The sequence below is a fragment of the Leucoraja erinacea genome, chromosome 1, assembly GCF_028641065.1.
Source record: "Leucoraja erinacea ecotype New England chromosome 1, Leri_hhj_1, whole genome shotgun sequence".
NCBI lineage: Eukaryota > Metazoa > Chordata > Chondrichthyes > Rajiformes > Rajidae > Leucoraja > Leucoraja erinaceus.
This window is the reverse complement of record NC_073377.1, coordinates 53393786-53413340: the sequence shown is the minus strand read 5'-3', so window position 1 is coordinate 53413340 and position 19555 is coordinate 53393786. Positions and strand designations below refer to the sequence as shown.

Below are 19555 nucleotides of genomic sequence, written 5' to 3'. Positions count from 1 at the left end.
TCATGAAAAATTATTTATAAAAGGATGCAGTTTGGGAAAGAACTTCCAAACTTAGGGCTCAAATTGCAGGGACACTTAAAATTCAAAGTGATCATATGTAGGGCGTGCCCCTCACATCACCTTCAACATAGCTCACATCCCACCTTAAACTAGTAACCTCTGGCCCTAGACTTCCCTGCCCAGAAAAAATAAATCTATCCTCTTTCAGCCTCTCATCATTTTCTAAACCTCTACAAGGTCACACCTCAGTGAGAATAAACTCAGACAATCCAATCTCTTATTATTATAACAGACCTCCATTCCAGGCAACAATCTCATGAAAAGATAAGAATACAAAGTGCTGGAGTAACTCGACGGGTCAGGCAGTAGTTCTGGAGAACATGGGTAGTTGATGTTTCAGGCCAGGACCCTTTAGACTGCCACTGTGTTGTAGCAGTCTGAAGATGAGCCCCCAACCCAAAACTTCAACTACCCATATTCTCCAGACACTGCCTGACCTGCTGTGTTCCTTCAGCAATTTGTGTCCTTTTTTGTAAACCAGTACTTGCGTTTCTTTGTTTCACCAATCTAGTAAATCTCTCCTGCACTCAATAGGGGAAAATAAGGGTCATACCTTTGGGGGATTGAGTTGGGTCACGCCATGAAGTAAAGCAGTAGGGTGTGTTCCAAATGATCAAAAAACAAGAATGGCACATTTGCGTGGGGAATTACCAGCCTAGTGCCAAATATCCCAGAGGTGACCAATGATGCGAGCTCTTGGAACAACAATCTAATTTTCTACGCAGGGTTTCACAGGGAGGTGATGTTATGTCATGCATCCCCGATTCTAAAAAAAGTGCATCAGGTAAATCACAACAGGAAGTGCCTGGTTGGATCTTCAGAATGGTGGGAAACAATCTATAACTGGTCTTTACTATATCTCCAAGTAAAGTAAAAGTTCAGCTTTTAAAAAAAAAATTCTAAGCCTACTTTCGACATGGAAGCCAAGAATTTAACTGTGAATTAAAAGGGAAGCAGGATTTTTTCAGATTAAATTGCCTGATGCTATAAATTAAGCAAAACATTGATTGTTTGACAATGGGAACCTATGCTCTAGTTTTTCTTTTCATGAAGATAGATAAAAGCTGGCACCCAGCTTTATCATGCTTTAGGAATAGTTGTCACTTATTTCCTGAGGACACTCCTCGTGAGAATGGCTGGTAATTTTAAAATAACTCCATATCCAGTCCTTTACTTGTCCTGTTCCTCGAGATAATAACTGCACCCCTCACAGTGGTTGCCTTTTACCTAAAAAGAACAGGAGACCTGTTTTTATTTGCATAAAGAGCCAAAACCTTTCAGATCTGCACTCAATCATACAACCATTTATAATAAACCAGAAGCATTTGCTGAGAAACTTTATTGGCTTAAAAGAAAATAACTTATTTTCTGGATGACCCCCAAAGTGTTCTGGAGAAAAGAAAACAAAGGCTTTTGAGCTGGTTTTGAAAATTGAAGCAATTCTGACTGTTTTAGTTGAAGGATGCGTGTGGTACAAGTAAAAGGGTGGGCAGTCAGTCTACACAGTAACAAGTAGATACTGCCTTTTGAGAAGCCTAAACCTCAGTTTGAGCCAAGGAGCAGGCACAGGCTAATGCTGCGTCCTTTACTAAAAAAAATTGCAACAAATGACCCAGCACCTGAGATCCCAAAATAAACACAAAATGCTGGAGTAACTCAGCAGGGCAGGCAGCATCTCTGGAGAGAAGGAATGGGTGACCTTTCGGGTCAAGACCCTCCTCAGACCTTTCTTCGGGTCTCGACCTATTCCTTCTCTCCAAATATGTTGCCTGGCCCGCTAAGTGACTCCAGCATTTTGTGTCTATCTTCAGTTTGAACCAGATTCTGCAGTTCCTCCCTACACCTGATATCCCAAAGCAGTTCCACCAAACCTCAAGTCATTAAGTCAGGAGTGTGATGGAACACCTTGCATTAACCTTGGTGAGTGCAGCCCAGCAAAACTTGGAAAGATCATAACACCCAAGACAAAGCATTCTATGGACTATGCTAAACCCTCACTCAATCCTCCACAGGCTGTAATATCTTCCACAAAAGGCACATTAGTTACATGGTTTGGACAACGTTTCCAAAAATCCTCAACCAGGAATTTCCACCAACAAAACACTGGGCCTTGGCAGGATCCCCTCCAGGCAGCACACAAATCAGATCAATGATCTTCATAATTGCTGGAACTAGGTCCTAGAAGTCCCTCCTCAGCAACACTGTGCATCTTCACCAAAAGAACAAACACAGATCAAGAAAGCAGCTTATCATCATTTGCTCAAGGGCAATGGTTGATCAGCAATGCTGAGGCTTTGTAAGGTGTGGTCAGGATGTATTTGGAATATTGTGAGCAATTGTGGGCACCATATCTGAGGAAGGATGTGCTTGCATTGGAGAGGGTCCAGACGAGGTTTACAAGAATAATCCCAGGAATTCGCTGGAGTTTAGGTGAGGGGGGACCTCATTGAAACGTCCAAAATAGTGAAAGGCTTGGACAGAGTGGATGTGGAGAGGATGTTTCCACTAGTGGGAGAGTCTAGGACTAGAGGTCATAGTCTCAGAATTAAATGACATTCTTTTAGAGAGGAGATGAGAAGGAATTTATTTTGTCAGAAAGCGGTGAATTTGTGGAATTCTGTGCCATGGAAGGCTGTGCAGGCAAGGCAAAGTCAGTGGATATATTTGGCAGAGATAGATAGATTCTTGATTAGTACAGGTGTCAGAGGTTATGGGGAGAAGGCAGGAGAATGGGGTTTGGAAGTAGAGATAGATCAGCCATGATTGAATGGTGGAGTAGACTTGATGGGCTGAATGGCCTAATTCTACTCCTATCAGTTATGATCTTAGCAATAACTTTGTCAGCAGCGTACATATCAAAATAAATTAAACAAACATCTTGAGGTTCTCCATCGATCCCTATTGCGAAGATATTTGAAGGTCTTTTAATAATTCTGAGAAGCAGTGTTTTTTATTTTTACAGATGTGCAATAATGAGCCAACTGTAGACAAGAGACCAAAATATTAATGCATATGTCATGCATCCTGCTAGGTTCTAACAGTAAATAAAATCTGCCGTGTATTAATATTTTGGATCTCAGCTTCCTCCTCAAAATAAATGTGAAGTGTAGCAAGTAGACTGGAGATTTTCCAAGACAACTATTCTCACTAGAAGCACTCAATTAATGTTTCCTGTAACCTGACTTCAGAATGAAGGGACAGAAGTTTAGGGGTAACATGAGGCGGAACTTCTTTACTCAGAGAGTGGTAGCGGTGTGGAATGAGCTTCCGGTGGAAGTGGTGGAGGCAGGTTCATTGGTATCATTTAAAAATAAATTGGATAGGCATATGGATGAGAAGGGAATGGAGGGTTATGGTATGAGTGCAGGCAGGTGGGACTAAGGGAAAAAAGTTGTTCGGCACGGACTTGTAGGGCCGAGATGGCCTGTTTCCGTGCTGTAATTGTTATATGGTTATTATATGGTTATGGTAACCATTCTTTCAAGAGAGAGCTAGATAGGGCTCTTAAAGATAGCGGAGTCAGGGGATATGGGGAAAAGGTAGGAACAGGGTACTGATTGGGGATGATCAACCATGATCACATTTGAATGGCGGTGCTGGCTCGAAGGGCCGAATGGCCTACTCCTGCACCTATTGTCTGTTGTCATCGAGATAAACAATCTGCCCCTCTTTCCAGAGCAGATGTTCTGAAACAATCACACAATATCCTTCAAGATTACCATAATCAGCATGCCAGAATATCATAACAGGGCAACTGAAGTATCAGAGTTGATGGCTCAGTGACTGACTGGGCATGGACGGGAGTGGGGGTCAGGGGGAATGATGTTATGAATTGAAGGCTTTAAAAGCAGCACTTCCCGACTTGTATTCAAGCTACCATATACTCAATGGTTTTGTACTAACCAAGGTAAGAGATACTATTGCTGAATAATTAAGTAGGTATTTGAACCCTCTAATGACAGTCAAAATGAAGCCGTTTACTGCTAATAAAGACTGTGGATACAACCTACAAGAATCATATCATGTCTATAACATGCATAACAGAATTGTCACTTCTTATTTTATTACCAATCAAAACTTTGCTTCTAATAAAAAGTGTTGCAACAGATTCTACGTCACTGCCACATCACCTATGTTGCAGAGCATGAAAGAGCTCAAATGTCGATGTCAAGGCCCGGGGCTTAGATGATGGAGGTCCTCTGAGTAATGGCACAGCAGGAATGCCTGTAGAGTTGCTGGTTTCTGCACAATCAATTCCTCACACTTTTGATCAAGCTGAAGAGGTTGCAATTCAACACACAGTCTTATAGCAATAGCTTTTGAAGCCCTTGCTGCTTTTCGGGGAATCAGAATTATGGATGGAAAAGGTAATTAGTGCCAAACCGTTTACCACCTTGCAATTCATTGATCACTTTGACTTCAAACAGTTCTCAAATAAAAGGTAACATTTAGAAACAGCAATTATAATGATGAGGCAAAAATCAATTAGGTAAATTACATCTTAATTTTGACATAATTTTATGATATTTCCTTGTAGTTTGCATTTACAAGCCTAATTAGCTGCATTCTGGAAGACCAATCAAGCACATGTTCAAGAGAAGCCCTTTCAATTCCAGAAACAAGATTGGAACATATGTCAAAAACAAAACATTTTCACAGAACTGATCATAAATTATTTGATAATCAAAAGCTCACATAAATATATATTTATATATGGTACACAGAGCCATATTTAACTTTCAAAAAACTAATTTTAATCAAAACAAAAAAAATTGTTGAATCATTAACAAGTTTATAAAACAGTGATTTAGTTACATAAATAAATTGATATCAGTGTATCAAATCTTAATTACTTTTAAACTTCAAGAGCATGTTTACACGGGCGATGAAGTACAATCTTTTACCTAATATAATAAATAAAATGGAGCAAGAAATTATAATTTTCTTTTCCTAAACAGCAAAAAAGGCTACAGAACATACCTCTAGCATTTTCCCTAGTGGAAGGAACAAGTGACAATAGTAACATTTTGCACCCAACGTAAAAACTCTTTCATAAAGCACAAGATACAGAACAGTTCTGCTAAATTAAAGACTCAAAATAGAAACCAAAGTCATTTTTAATGAACAGTTTGGTAGTTAGATGTCCAGTTTGGTTATTTTTTTAAAGCATTAAGACAAGGCAAGATAGAAGGCTGTTCTCTCTTGAGGAATTCTATAGAAGGGAAAAAAAGTAGAACAGTCTTACTACACAGCAACTTCCTGTCCTGCACAAAGTCAGTTCCCAATGCAGATTAATATATGTTATTGAGCACATAAGTAGCATTTCACTATACCACTGCAAAGGCCTACATTAACATCTTTTCTGTTTTGTAAAACACATAATTCAACCTTTTCAAGGAGTTCTTAAATTGTTTAATTCAGTTCTAGACTAGGAGGCACAAAGCCCGATTCTGGCAAATACTTTTAATGCTAAGGCTTACTGCTCTGGCTGTAATGTGTTTTTTGTCCCTCTTTACCATGGTGTCTGTTACAAGCAGATTTATCATCTCTCTTTATTTAAATTTGTTTTCTCAGACTAGATATCAAGTCCAATCATGCAACAGAGGTGGTGGCTCTGCATAGATGCCCAGCACACAATTCTCCACCTGAGCCAACCTGAAGCAAGGCGCACTTTAGTCCTTCTGATATGTTTTTATACCAAGCTACTGCAGCTTCAAGTATTTTGCATTACATAGAATATTTTATAAATTAAAATGTTATGTATATTTTTTTCATAATTCAGACATATACTATAATATATACAGTACAATAAATGCTCTCATTCTTTCTTTGATAAATCCCTGAGAATGTATGTTGACAGTCGCTAATTACACATGCATGAGCAATGTGTGCCATGCTTCTGGATGAACAGCATTGCAAAGCCACGTATTCAGCCTTGTATTTTTAATACACTGATATGTAGGGATGAGTGATGAAGGAGTAAAGCTGAATCCATACGAGGTACTTATCACTTAGGATGGAGGTGTCTGTTTGGTTTAAAGCCATACTCTTAGGCTGTGAATGTACATACCAAGGACAGGAGCGACGTGGGTGGGCTATTGCCACTTGACAACAGGTACTCAGTGTAAACTGATTCTTTTTTCCTCTTTTCTCTCATACAAAAGACACACACAAATCTCACAATCAACAGGGTTAAAGTCCGTGAACTGTTTGTTACTATGCACATATAATACCGGTGTGGCTCTGGGTTTAAGTTAAAAAGGATACAAAGGCAGGCTCAATAAAAAGATACCACAGCGTGCTGATCAACCAAATCGCTCACGCACCAACATCATGAGTTTCTTTTTGCCTTTGTAAATTTGTTTCAGGTTGTCAATAAACTGTGTAAACTGGATGTGTCCATCATGAGCCATCAAGAAGGTCTCTCGAGCTTTGCTTAGAAACTCTATAAACTCACTATAATGCCGTGGACTAATGTGCGTAAGCCGTGAATGGGTTGTATTTATATAGGCCCCAATAGTGGCATCCAGGAGCTGTCTGAGTGGTGCTTTGTCCAGTGACATTAATTTCCCAGAGTTCCTTCGTCCATGGAGTCCCACCATTCCTGGTGTGGTCAAAGTGCACCGGCGTAGAATGTCTGAAAGTACTGTAGCACACTGAACACTTTTAACCACAAGAGGTATTATAGCTGCTAGCTCATTCTTCCCAAGGGAGTGGCTAAGTGCACATGCCCATAGAACGTCATTAATGGCAGGGTGTGTATCCTGATTGTAACCCAGGTTGAGATGCGTCATTGCTAGAGTGGCTAACTTGTAAGCCCGCATGGGATAACCACGGTGCTCCATGTACCGAGCAATTGTAAAGAGTTGCGTATAACTCATACCAGTCGTGGCAGCATCTAGAACTATTTGGTAAGCAGTCTCAAAAGCTATATGGTCCTTTTCACACAGAGTTAGTGCTGAGAGCGCACAGTTTTGAGGATCCTTCATAGCACATTGTAATGCAAGTGTCCTTGCACTACTAGCTAGTTTCTCCCGTTGGTTGTAGTCCAGGTTCAGTCTAACTACTGTGCTGTGGGACATTACTGTAGTGGCAACAATACTGGTAGCTTCAGTTGGGGTGAATAGTGTAAACCAGCTCAGCATAATGCTATCCAATGCATAAACTCCTAGAAAAGAAGAAAAAAGTGTTAGATATATATATAATTAAATCAGCAGAAAATCATCCTGGCAGTTAGATCAAACTTTGAAAAATACAGTGCATTCTGCAGGGACAAAGTACACAATTACATTAAGACTGCAAGAATTTTCTGCATATTTCAAATGATTGAAACAATTTTGGTCGGGGGTGAGCAAAAAGGAATGGAGTGAAGAGAGAAAATAAAGCAAGAATCCCTGGAATTAAGTCCCACTTTCATTCAAATATGTTTTGCAAATTTTTATGTCTGCCCAATCCAAAAGGCAGAGCCAAAGTTAATCTCTGAAGGAAAATCATTTCCACCCATTTTCTCATGTAACCATCTGCATCTTGGGTCCCATCCACGATCTAAATCTCTAACCAAGTTGGCACTCATCTATTCCATTATGTCTACATTTTTGATCAAAACGCAAGTGAAACACCTTCACATACGTTCCAGAAATCACAACTTTCAAGGTCTATCAAGTTCTGCTTGAAAAAATAATAATTTCAAGCAGAACTAGCCTTGTGAATATTCTTTATTTAATTCATGAATTTTTAAATATTTACTAATGTTAGTTCACTTAATAGATTCTAACTATTTGCCCACCACTGCATGTTGGGAACTGGCTGTGTGATTTTTTTTTAAACCTTGGCGAGCTTTGCATATTGTTGTTACATTGTCTACTCTGATCCAGCCATGCAATCTGCACATCAACTGCACACCAAGACTATTCCTCACCAACAGAACTCAAAACTCTAGTTCCATCTGCTTTTTAAGCAACCAATTTTCAGCACTATCAGCTGCTTTATATTCTCATCTACATTCTCAACTGTTCATTTACAAAAATCAATATATATTTACTTCTGTTATACATTTACCCTCCAATTGAAACTGGCTCTTGGGGTTAGGAGGAAGAGATAGATCAGACTTGATTAAATGGCGGAGTAGACAATGGGCCGAATGGCCTAATTCTGCTCATATCATTTATGAATTTTCACTCCAACTATTTGCTTTTTAATATCCTTGAAAGCAAAGCCTTGCTATTTTTTGTTCTATAACCTCCTTTCGATGTTCTTCCATTTAGCCTTCTGTTTAGCACATTCTTTAACTTTCCTTTTTTTTTACCATCTATATTGATTTTTTCAACACAATAACCACATTATTCCTTAATGCAATGGTTTCCTGAAAGGGTGATATTTATTTTGTGCTGTTTTGATCATTTCTTACTGAAGTTTTAAATTGTCTTTTAAGTAGATGATAGGTTTGTCTTCTACAAACCAGTGATGTTCCTCTCAGTGTCAGATTCCGACAGCCAAATGTAATTATAACTTGGGGTTCAGCAGTGAAGTCGGTGAGGATATTCTTAATTTACAGCCAAAATGGAAGTGATCAAAAGAGGCCAAGAATGAGGAAGAGAAGAATGTTTATTTCTATTGTGGGACATGAAGCAGTTGCAGAGCTACTTTCTGCAGCCACAAGGAATCTCCTGGCTCAATTTGCCACTCACCATGCAAAGTCCACACGGAGTACAAATCAGGGCCTCAGTGTTGGAAGTTGTGCTTTTAACTTTCCAATCCCCAACCTTCCTCACCTCATTATGTATAAAAAGTGAGATAACCTCAGTGTCTTGTAATCAAAAACCCTCAAGATGCATTTCAAGGCAAGAGAGGATACCTTTGATGTAAAAATGATATTCATAACACAAGATGTCAAACATTTACCCATATCTCTTGCTCAATGTGCCTATATAAATTATTTAAGTTTCCATTTTAAACCCATTAACCACTCTTTCCCCTTTTCACAAATTCTCCAGATTTATAATTTTCTATCTTCTCTAGTGTAAATTTTTTATGCTAACATGGTGTAATCAGTAGAATCTATATCATTATGAACATGCTTGTCATCCATATCATTTGCAAGGAAGGCAAACGAATGTGAGCCCATCAATTTTCAGAGGCATTAACAAATTAAACTAGGTGCACAGTCACAATATGTTACAAAGTCTTATTCCAAAAATATAATTAATGAGGAATTGGCTTGAATGTGAAATATTGACCACGTGAGAAGGAATTAAAGTTGAATAGGGTGCAGGTGAGGGGGAAGATGTACAGTGGTCATTGGGCATTTAAAACTAACCTGATTCAACAATGGTTGCAATATAACCGATAGGAACAGAACTGGGGGAGGCAGTTCAGGGAAAGATGTTCCATGAAATAGTTGAAGTTGGGGCGTCACAGTGGCGCAGCGGTAGAGTTGCTGCCTTACAGCGCCAGAGATCTGGGTTCGATCCTGACTACAGGTTTGTAGGTTAATTACCTTTGATAAAGATTGCAAACGTCCCTAGTGTGTAGGATAGTGCTAGCTAGTGTACGGGGTGATCGCTGGTCCGCAGTGGGCCGAAGGGCCTGATTTTGCGCTGTATTTCAAAACTAAGTTTCAGGAGGCTAGTCAATGCACAACCCAACACGCAAAACCAGAAAAGTTACAAGGCAAATGTTAATACAGTAAATTGCTAAAGATACTGTACATGGACGACACATGCTGTGTACTTGTAATAAACAAAGCCAGAGGTTAGCACTTTATATGGAAATTCAATTTAGCAAAGATTTTCAGAGCTTATATTTTATGAAGCCCATGATAACACTGTTCACATAAAAAGGTAATTACAAAAAATATTTATCTAAATCTTCTTCCTAAAGCCTAGCCAAGTGCCACCAACAACAATGTGCTTTGAACAATTAAAATGGATTCAAGTTCAATTATTAGAGTCAAATTCCAAGCAAGGGTATGGGAATGGAATGCTATTTATTATCATTCAGGTTGTAACAGGTACTTTCGCACTAAAGCAAATTAGCTCTATACAGCAGTATGCAGTTAGGCAGAGAACATGAGTAATTAGTTTCCAAACTATAATTTATATGTACTTGGGATTCCAATAACAAGGACCAGAGCATCTCCCTATCCCTTCTCTTGGGTTTCTGCAGATCTTCTACTGAAATTACAACGCTTGATTGGGAAAATCCCAGGGGAAATTAATGGCTTTCATATCCATGAGAAACAGCAAACACGAGGGCTTGTTAAACAATTCAGCCTGAACCCATTTCTCCTCATTTATTGACAGAACTGTACAGCAGTTTGTGTTTTAATTTCAGATTTCCAACACAGCTTTGCTCTTCAAATTAGCTGAATTGAAGGTTTCCCATTTTTGTAGATGTTACCATTGACCACAAATGCTCACAAATGAACGATGGCTTTTCACTCACCTACTTCTGTAGCACACGTTACCAACCATCGCACCATCTCACGACGGCGCCAGTTTAATGTTGATAATGTCATTCGCATAACCTGCAAAACAATGAAAGTCAGACTTTTTTCCCCCAAAAGTCCAGGAAAGAAATGAAACTAGAAAAAAATTGCTGATCATTCCCTTTCAATCCTAAAAGATTCTACATTTCATGGTAGGGCTGAAGGGTAGACTACTTAAAACAAAACCCCAGGGATCTATTGCTCATTGACAAGCAGTGCTAGGTTAATATGCCTTCTAATTGAGGCACCCAAGTGCTTCACATTTGGCACAGTCTCAAACGTGAAAAAAGCAATTTTTACACTGCACTAAAAAAGCACCTCAGCCTTATCCCCGATGACTATGTATAATATAGAGTAGCAGTGGATTTGGATAGGTAGAGCAGGAATGCATTGAAAAGTAACCTTCTGAATGTACATTTAGCTCCATTTTCAGAGGACAGGAGTCCCTGCCAAAGGACAATGTGTTTCAACAAGTGCGAAAAAGTAATAATTTATTGCATTTTATGAACAAACTAAACATCCAAAAATTAAATTCAAAGTTAATATGCGAGGAGATCCCAGAGCAGGGAAAATCTTCAGCACTTCTGTTAACTGCGGGAGGGTTAGCAGAAAAATGAAGCTACTGGTGAAGACAATTATACTTGAGCTGCAAAGAAGAAACAGCAAACACTGAACAGAACTCCTGTAAACTGGAGTGGTAAGTGGTTTGCTTGAGAAATGAGAGCCTGCCCTCCTACAACTCTCCAAACTCAAACATCAGTGGCAAAAGGCCAGCAAAAACTCTAGATGCTGCTGATGATCAAGTAACAGCAGATAAGCAGAATATGGTACCTGAACAAACCTCCTTCCTACAAATTTATTAAATAGGATCACTCATAGCTAACTGTATTTTTCAAAAGATGTGGCATATACTGATGGAATCTACATGATTAATGATTCCCACAATAGTAAGTATCCAGGGGATATATCTGTCTGGCTCAAGATATACTACTTTGTTCAATCCAAGTGCAAGGAGATTTGAAGAGATTTGCATGATGTCTCATTTTACTGCATTGCAGTCAACAAGGTAAACACAGGGAGATGACAAATATCTCCCTGTGTGCTCCCTGTATTGCGTGCAGTTTTGGTCTCCAAATCTGAGGAACGACATTATTGCCATAGAGGGAGTGCAGAGAAGGTTCACCAGACTGATTCCTGGGATGTCAGGACTGTCTTATGAAGACAGACTGGATAGACTTGGTAAGTATCTCTCTAGGGAGATTGAGAGGGGATCTTATAGAAACTCAAAATTCTTAAGGGGTCAGGCTAGATGCAGGAAGATTGTTCCCGATGTTGTCAACAAGGGGTCCAGTTTAGGATAAGGGGGAAATCAAAACCGGATGAGGAGAACTTTTTTCACACAGAGAGTGGTGAATCTTGCAATTCTCTGCCATTGAGGCCAGTTCATTTATATTTAAGCAGGGCAGTTAGATGTGCCCAAGGTAAACACAGGGAGATACGGGATACTGATGATCAAATCATATTGAATGGCGGTGCAGGCTCGAAGGGCCGAATGGCCTACTCCTGCACCTATTATGTTTCCGTTTCTATATCCATCTCAGCCCCCTCCACATTACCGAATTGGTACGGATAGAACAAACACCACCAATCTCTCCGCATGCATTTGTAGACTTACCTGAAGACCCAGCTCCAGGGACACTTTGAGAAGAGTAATATCAGGCAAACTGTCCATAGGAGTTGCTATTTTAAATGCATCCTGGGCGAGCTTGAAGATGTGCGATGAGGAATGAATGTTCTTCTGAATTGATTCTAACACTGTTTCTAGCCTCATAACATCCCCTGCAATTATTCCAAAAGATGCAGTTTTGCTTTGTTGTTCAGGTTAAAATAACAAGACAAAATATAAATTTGATTAAAAAAAAATTAGAACTTTGCAATAAACTGGCATTCCAGGAAAATTTACATATTATTTCATTAAAGGTTTCCACATCTAAATTTTGATCCTTTGAGTGAAAGCCATGGCAGTTTGACTCACTGCCACCTCTCCAACCATTAATTTATTTACACTTCCCTGAGAGTGGCTTTGGCTCAATCAGCAGCAGATATAACAGAAGAGCAAGGGGCAATCAAACCCAGAAATGTATTCTTGAGTGTCTTATGCAGGTGTGTAAAATCAGGAGATGAATAGATAGGGTAGACGCATAGAGTCTCTTGCCCAGAGTAAAGGAATTGAGGACCAGAGGACATAGGTTTAAGGTGAAGGGGAAAAGATTTAATAGGAATCTGAGGGGTCAATTTTTCACACTCAGGGTGGTGGGGGTATGGAAAAAGCTGCCAGAGGAGGTTGATGAGGCAGGGATTATCACAACCTTTAAGAAACATTTGGACAGGTACATGTATAGAACAGGTTTGAAGGGATATGGGCCAAACATAGGCAGGTGGGACTAGTGTAGCTGAGCCACATTGGCCAGTATGGGTAAGTTGGACCAAATAATTAGTTGACTCTAATGTGAGAGTGCAGGAGTGACTATATTAAGATATTTGATAGAAGACCACACCATGACCATTGGTGGCAGTGAAGAAGATTGTGGGCATGCATGAGGTAGAGGAGGAGCATAGAGATCTGAGGGTTGTTGAACCAGAGGAGGTTTGTGAGACAGGGTTGGCCCATTGAAAATTTAAATCACATAGTTAGAGATTAAGAAAATAATGTTCCATTGGTATTCTATTTTTGATTTAAAATAGATTACTTTCTTGAACCCAGCAAATGACTGCAGTTAATTATTTTGGATTTTTCAAAGGACCAAAAAAAAAATGAAATCCAATGAAATCCAATATATTCTCTGCACCTGTAATGGACTTTCATGTGCTGCCCTGGAACCAAGGATACATTCTGAGCCGGACAATATTACTCACAAGCTGGTAGGAAATTTAAGAGTACTACAGCACATGATGTACTTGTTTTTAAAGAGACAAATGTCTGACTATGTATAGATGCTCATAAAAAGGAGAATTTTATGTGGGGGAAAAATGTCAAAAATATCACCATTTTGCCGATGAATGCAAAGATCTCCAACCGATTACAATATCCATTTGAAGGAATATTGCAGAACTATTCCATGTCACAAACTACATTTGCCTAATGTTTGAATGGAGCCAAATCAACTTAATGAAAATCACAACATTGAGTTGAGAGTTCAACCTACAAATGAAATAGTACTTTATACGTATTTGAAAGAGGCACATTTTCCTACTTGACTTTAACAGTAATTTAAAATTAGACTAGATACCTTTAGCAGCTGTTAACATTGTGGAAGCTAGCTCACACTGCTGAGACTCGATGTGACTTAAGGTGAACCATCGTGGATAGCGGTTGGGAACAACAGATGCTATGTGGTGTGGACGTGACACATCTCCTGTTGGCACGGTAGATTCCAGTACGGGCAGCCTGTAAAGTGTCAACAAAGGAATCTTTGAACTGTATTTAAATTTAGGGCATGCTTTCATCTATTGTGCACAACTGAAAGTTTCAAGTTATTGCTTCAAAGACTAAAAGATATGAGACTTAAATAGAAAAAAAGTTAAATGGAGAACCATTAACCTTCAGAATTCCTTCCATGGATTATTTTGTCACTTTTCCATTCAAAAATATTTCACATTTATCTCTAATCAAGTTATAATTAGTGAAAATCATGTGTCAATGTTTGTCTCTATATTGAGTCACTTGGTATACACCATGTCTTTAAAGGAACTATACAAATGCAAGTTGATATTACTAATGGTATTGGGTTATTATTGTTCTGTGTACCGAGAAACGTTTGTGTGCTATCCAGGCAAAGCATAACATATGAGTACAATCAAACCAAACAAGTACAACAGGTAGTGTAAAAATAGAAAGGAGGCAGAGTACATATGGTGTTTCAGCTTCAGAAATGTGCAGATATTTAAAAAAGGGCTGCAACTAGGTTGATTAGGAGATCTGATCTGCATGCTGAACTGATTACAAATAGATTGCACTGCTGTTCATCTCTTCAATTTACACAATGCAAATCCAGGATGATTTGCACATACGCCGGTACAAAAGGTTTCTGCTGCTCAAAGTTAATGTATCATGAGAATATTTTAAAATATTGTTCTAGGCATTTAAAAAACTTATTGGTTAAGAGTAAATTTATTCCTTCAGGATCCAAAATGAGCTTAGCAATAAGAGACTGAGGGTAATGGTAGAGGGCAGTTTTTAGATGCTTGTGATGAGTGGTGTTACACATGGAGCAGTGCCAGGATCCTTGCCATTTGTAATTCACGTGAATGATTTGAATGTGGATGTAGGAGTACGTATGCAGATGACACGTATATTGCTGAAGTTGTTGATGGTGTAGAGGGTAGTCCGAAGCTACACAGTGTGTTGGTGGAACTGAAAAATGGTACATGTAAATTTAATCCAGATAAATATGAGGTGTACCATTTATGAAATACATTTCCCTAATATCCCTAATATCTGTTTGGGATCTACACCATGAAAGGTAAGATTCCAGGAAATATTGAGAAACAGATGGACTTGAGAACAGTGCATTGATCCCTGAAAGTGGTAACACATGGGTAATTTGGTTAACAATGCATATGGGATTCTTCTCTTTATTTATGGTATTGAATACATAAGCAGGGAGGTTGTACTGCAATTTCAATAAATATTTGGAAGCAGATATCAGACTGTATAACAAACGATGAGATAGAAAACTAGAGATTCTCTCATTAATAACAATGTCCACATCAGTGAAAAAAATCTAGTTTTTCTCCATCAGAGTTTCCATTTAATGTATTCCCTCTAACACCCCAAAATTTAGTTCAAAAATGTGATGTCCACAGCACAAACATTTTTAGTTAAAAGTTAGAAATGTCAATAATTTTTAATAGCATATTCCTGTACAGTTCTTATTAGTTATTTATTTAGAATGCATTTTCATTGAATATACTGCTTCCAAATATCCAGAAGATACTGGATCACAAATGCCTTTGCACTTGATAATAATATGAGAAACACAAACCTATCTGGGAGCTACTCGAGTCAATGATGGGAGCCAACTCAAGTCAAAATTCAATTTCTAACTGATGGCCATCTGCTCAAGGCAGTTTCCTTTTAACTGACTTTCTTTCTGAATACTTTGCTTCAAGCTTCAAAGTTGCTCTCTTTACCTTGTCCATTGTGGGTGTATCAAACTTGAAGTTTGCAGGCTTTGTTTACAGTCAAATTATTGGCTGCAATCTTAAAACTACTGGTGTGAAATGATTAGGAAAGAACTTTAGATGCTGGAAAAATTGAAGGTAGACAAAAATGCTGGAGAAACTCAGCGGGTGAGGCAGCATCTACGGAGCGAAGGTCTGAAATGATAATATTTTTTGGCACGAAATAATTCCTGCTTCCTTGTCGAATTGACCTCCTTCAAGTGGGGTCCTCATGCTTCACTTTCAATGAAAACAGAACTTGCAGCTCGACTTTTCCTGGTATTAACAACACCCGTGTGACTGCTACATTTCTGCCCTCAAAGTCTAGTCTCAGGATCTCAGGGGAAATGAATTAACACGCAAGATAGCAGAAAATGACAGTCGAAGATGCCTTTTGAATCACTAGAGCACTGATCTTGTAAGAGTTAGAGGTCAGAAAATGTATTCCATTCCAGAGTCAGTCTTGCATGATGTAGATTAAAATTAATATTCAATTCCCCTGTGGTTGATGGGTCTTCAGGCAACCATTAAACCCAATAATTAGCTTAAGTTGAAAATCACATTACAGGGTCAGCATTTCCCACAAAGTGACTTGCCCTTAGGGTCAAGGATCATGAATTTGTGGTCATTACTGAAACTTGGCTTATTTGGTCAGGAACTGGCACAGCTCAATATTCTGGTTTATTCGGGTCTTAGATTAATTAGACAGAATTTAACAAAAAGCAATAATGATTAAAGAAGCAATTACAGCTGTGAGGAGGAATGATATGCTAGAAAGATAAAATAAAGCCGAATGAGCAAAATGAAGAACAAAAAAGTGGACAATTACATTGTTCAACTACAGAATCCCAAATAGTCACTAGTAGCAATTATCTGAACAACTACAAGAAGTGCAAGAACTCAGCAATAGGGTTGTGTTTGTGTCTATTAATTATCCTAATAATAATGGTATCAGAAGCAGAGCAAATGTGTAGAAAATGCATTACTCTTAAAATACTTTAAAAAGGAACTTTGTTAATAGAAAAACAATATTTTGCAAGCCCACCAAAAGGGAAGAGTACGAGCCACGGTGTTATAAAATAGGCAAGTGAAGAGAATAGAAGTGGGGTACAATTTGGAGTCTGTAATCATAATTCAGTTGTATTTAGTACTTAATGGAAAGGCCAAGCATAATAAACCAGGCATCAATGCTTTAGAACAGGATTACGTCATTATTAAGCAGAAGTGGGTTGGAAACAACGATTTGAAGGTGAATCGGTCAATGCCGGGGCTGACATTTAAGGAGAGAATTGAGAGATTCAGACATTAAGACAAAAGAAAGAGCAAATGTTTAAATCTAGATTTCCACGGATTTGAACATACAGAGTAGATTCGATACAAGGCAGAAAGAGAAGCTTAAGACAAAACCCAACAGCTTAATGCAGAAAACCAAGCAGTATAGAATATGCTGATGTGACATTTAAATAAGGCCGAGGTGCATGAAAAACTAACGAGGGAAATCTTAGAATTTATAAATACGGAAAAGAAATGAGGAGGTAGGAAAATGTGTGCACACACGCAGACTATGTGTTTTGCAGTTTCAGTGAATATTCCTGGTCTGCTTTTGGGATAATATGGATATTATAGTCAAGGAAGAAGAATGCAAAATGTCAGAAATGAGGAATTGTGAGGACAAGAGAGTGAGAGCAGGCATTTTAAAAGTACGTAGCTGCTATCGAACTGGGTAAATCTTTCCCCCATCACCTTAAACCTATGTCCTCTGATTATTACTTCCCTTACTCTGAGCAAGAGACTCTTTGCGTTTATTCGATCTGTTTCTCTCATGATTTTGTATACGTCTATAAGGTCAGTCCTCCTGTGCTCTATGGAATAGAGTCCTAGCCTGCTCAACCTTTCCCTATAGCTCACGCCCTCGTGTCCTGGCAACATCTTCGTAAATCTTCTCTGCACTCTTTCCACCTTGACAACGCCAATAGCAAATTGTGTAGGTTTCTTATTGTAGAATGCCTTTTAATAGTAAACATAACTGATTGAAGTCCGAAGACTGAGGTATGTAATCTTAATATAATGATGATAAAAGCAACCGTGAGGAAAGGGCAGCACGGTGGCACAGCGGTAGAGTTGCTGCCTTATAGCGCCAGGGACCCGGGTTCGATCCCAACTACAGTTGCTGTATGACGGAGTTTGTATATTCTCCCCGTGACCTGCGTGGGTTTTCTCCGGAATATTGGTTTTTAGACTGCCCACTCTACCCTGACTTTAGTGTATCCCTGAAGGTGCTGGGACATGTAAACAAACTAGTAAAGGAGGTATACAGAATTCAATGCCATTGTCAGCTATCGCCTGGAATATGAGCCAGGCTGGAGTTATATTAAACCTAGACATGGAAGATTTACTTCTCCAGCAGAGTTGAAAGCTAGGGGATGTTAATTGATAGAAGCTATGGAAGAGAGGTGAGGAAATCAGTGACCTTTGAAGTAAAGGGCTCTGAAACCTATTGCCTGAAAGGATTGTTGAGGCAGAAATGTTCATTATATTTAATGGCCACCTGAATATGTACCTGAAGAGCCATAAACTACAAGGTATAGACTAGGAATGGGTGCAACCGAAATAACTCCATTTATGGACGGCATGAACACAAATAGCTGAATAACCTTGTGCCAAAAACCAATATACTGATTCACTGACCTATTTATTTACGTGGGCTATTAAAGAATATTGCAGAACATAGCTATCAATCCTGTTCTTTAAATTACAAAAAACTGTCCCATCTACGTTAAATACTCTGTTGAAAAAGAATTCTTCTGCAATGGGAAAATGTCTACATGCTTGATTGGAGATATAGACATTTTTATTTCCTTTCCTTCAAATAGTAGAACAAGACTCAACCTACAAAATATTTCTTTCACCATGGTTTGTGTATTTCCAGGGCTGCCAACTCTCACGCTTTCAGCTTGACACTCACACATTTCAGCCAATTCTCACGCCCTCACGCTGAAGACAGAATTCTCACGCTGTATTCAGTCCCTGCACAGCAAAGATCCCAAAGCGGAGCTATAGGATCTTTGCTGCACAGTTTGTCTCTCTGCGCCACATGACAGAGATCTGCGTCGGTCCCGGGCAGCGGGTGTCAGCGCTATTGTGCGCCGTCTGCGAGCGCTGCGGTTCCGGCTGCCGCGGCAACCCCGCTCCCTCCCTCCTGCCCTTCAACTCACACGGCAGCAGCAATGCCGCCAATCCACGCTACACCGTGCCCGCCAGACCATTGGGCAGCCGGGGAAAGAGAGGGAGGGGAGAAAGAGAGAGAGAGAAAGAAAAAAAGAGAGGGATGGAGGCAAAGAGAGACAGGGGGAGGGGATGTAGTTAGGGGATTGTAGGAAGGGAAGGTGAAAGGGAGTGAAAGTGTAAGCGTGAGATGTGTGTGAGGGAGGGTGAAGAAAGAGAAGGTGTGTGTGAGGTGAGGTGTGTGGTCTGTGTCTCCCTGTGTGGGAGGGAGGGAGTGCGTGGAGGGTGTGTCTGTCTCCCTGTGTGTGTGTGTGTCTGTCTCCCTGTGTGTGTGTGTGTGTGTGTGTGTGTGTGTGTGTGTGTGTGTGTGTGTCTCCCTGTGTGTGTGTGTGTGTGTGCCTCCCTTTGTGTGTCTCTCTCCCTGTGTGTGTGTGTCTGTCTCCGTGTGTGTGTGTGTGTGTGTGTGTGTGTGTGTGTGTGTGGTGTGTGTGTGTGTGTGTGTATCCCTGTGTGTGTGTGTGTCTCTGTGTGTGTGTGTCTCCCTGTGTGTGTGTGTGTGTG

The 19555-nt window shown here is 39.5% G+C and overlaps 1 protein-coding gene across 2 annotated transcripts in view; it reads right to left on the bottom strand.

Annotated features, from left to right (window-relative positions):
- Positions 1-4789: 4789 nt before the first annotated feature.
- LOC129696750 (zinc finger SWIM domain-containing protein 6) overlaps positions 4790-19555 on the bottom strand; it is a 187680-nt gene continuing 172914 nt past the window's right edge. For both annotated transcript variants that reach the window (XM_055634904.1, XM_055634895.1), the window contains exons 11-14: positions 13837-13994; positions 12222-12385; positions 10504-10585; positions 4790-7228 (exon numbers count right to left, since the gene is read on the bottom strand). In XM_055634904.1, the coding sequence (XP_055490879.1) occupies positions 6366-7228; positions 10504-10585; positions 12222-12385; positions 13837-13994 (1267 nt within the window). In that variant the 3' untranslated portion in view covers positions 4790-6365. The remainder of the gene's footprint in view (positions 7229-10503; positions 10586-12221; positions 12386-13836; positions 13995-19555) is intronic.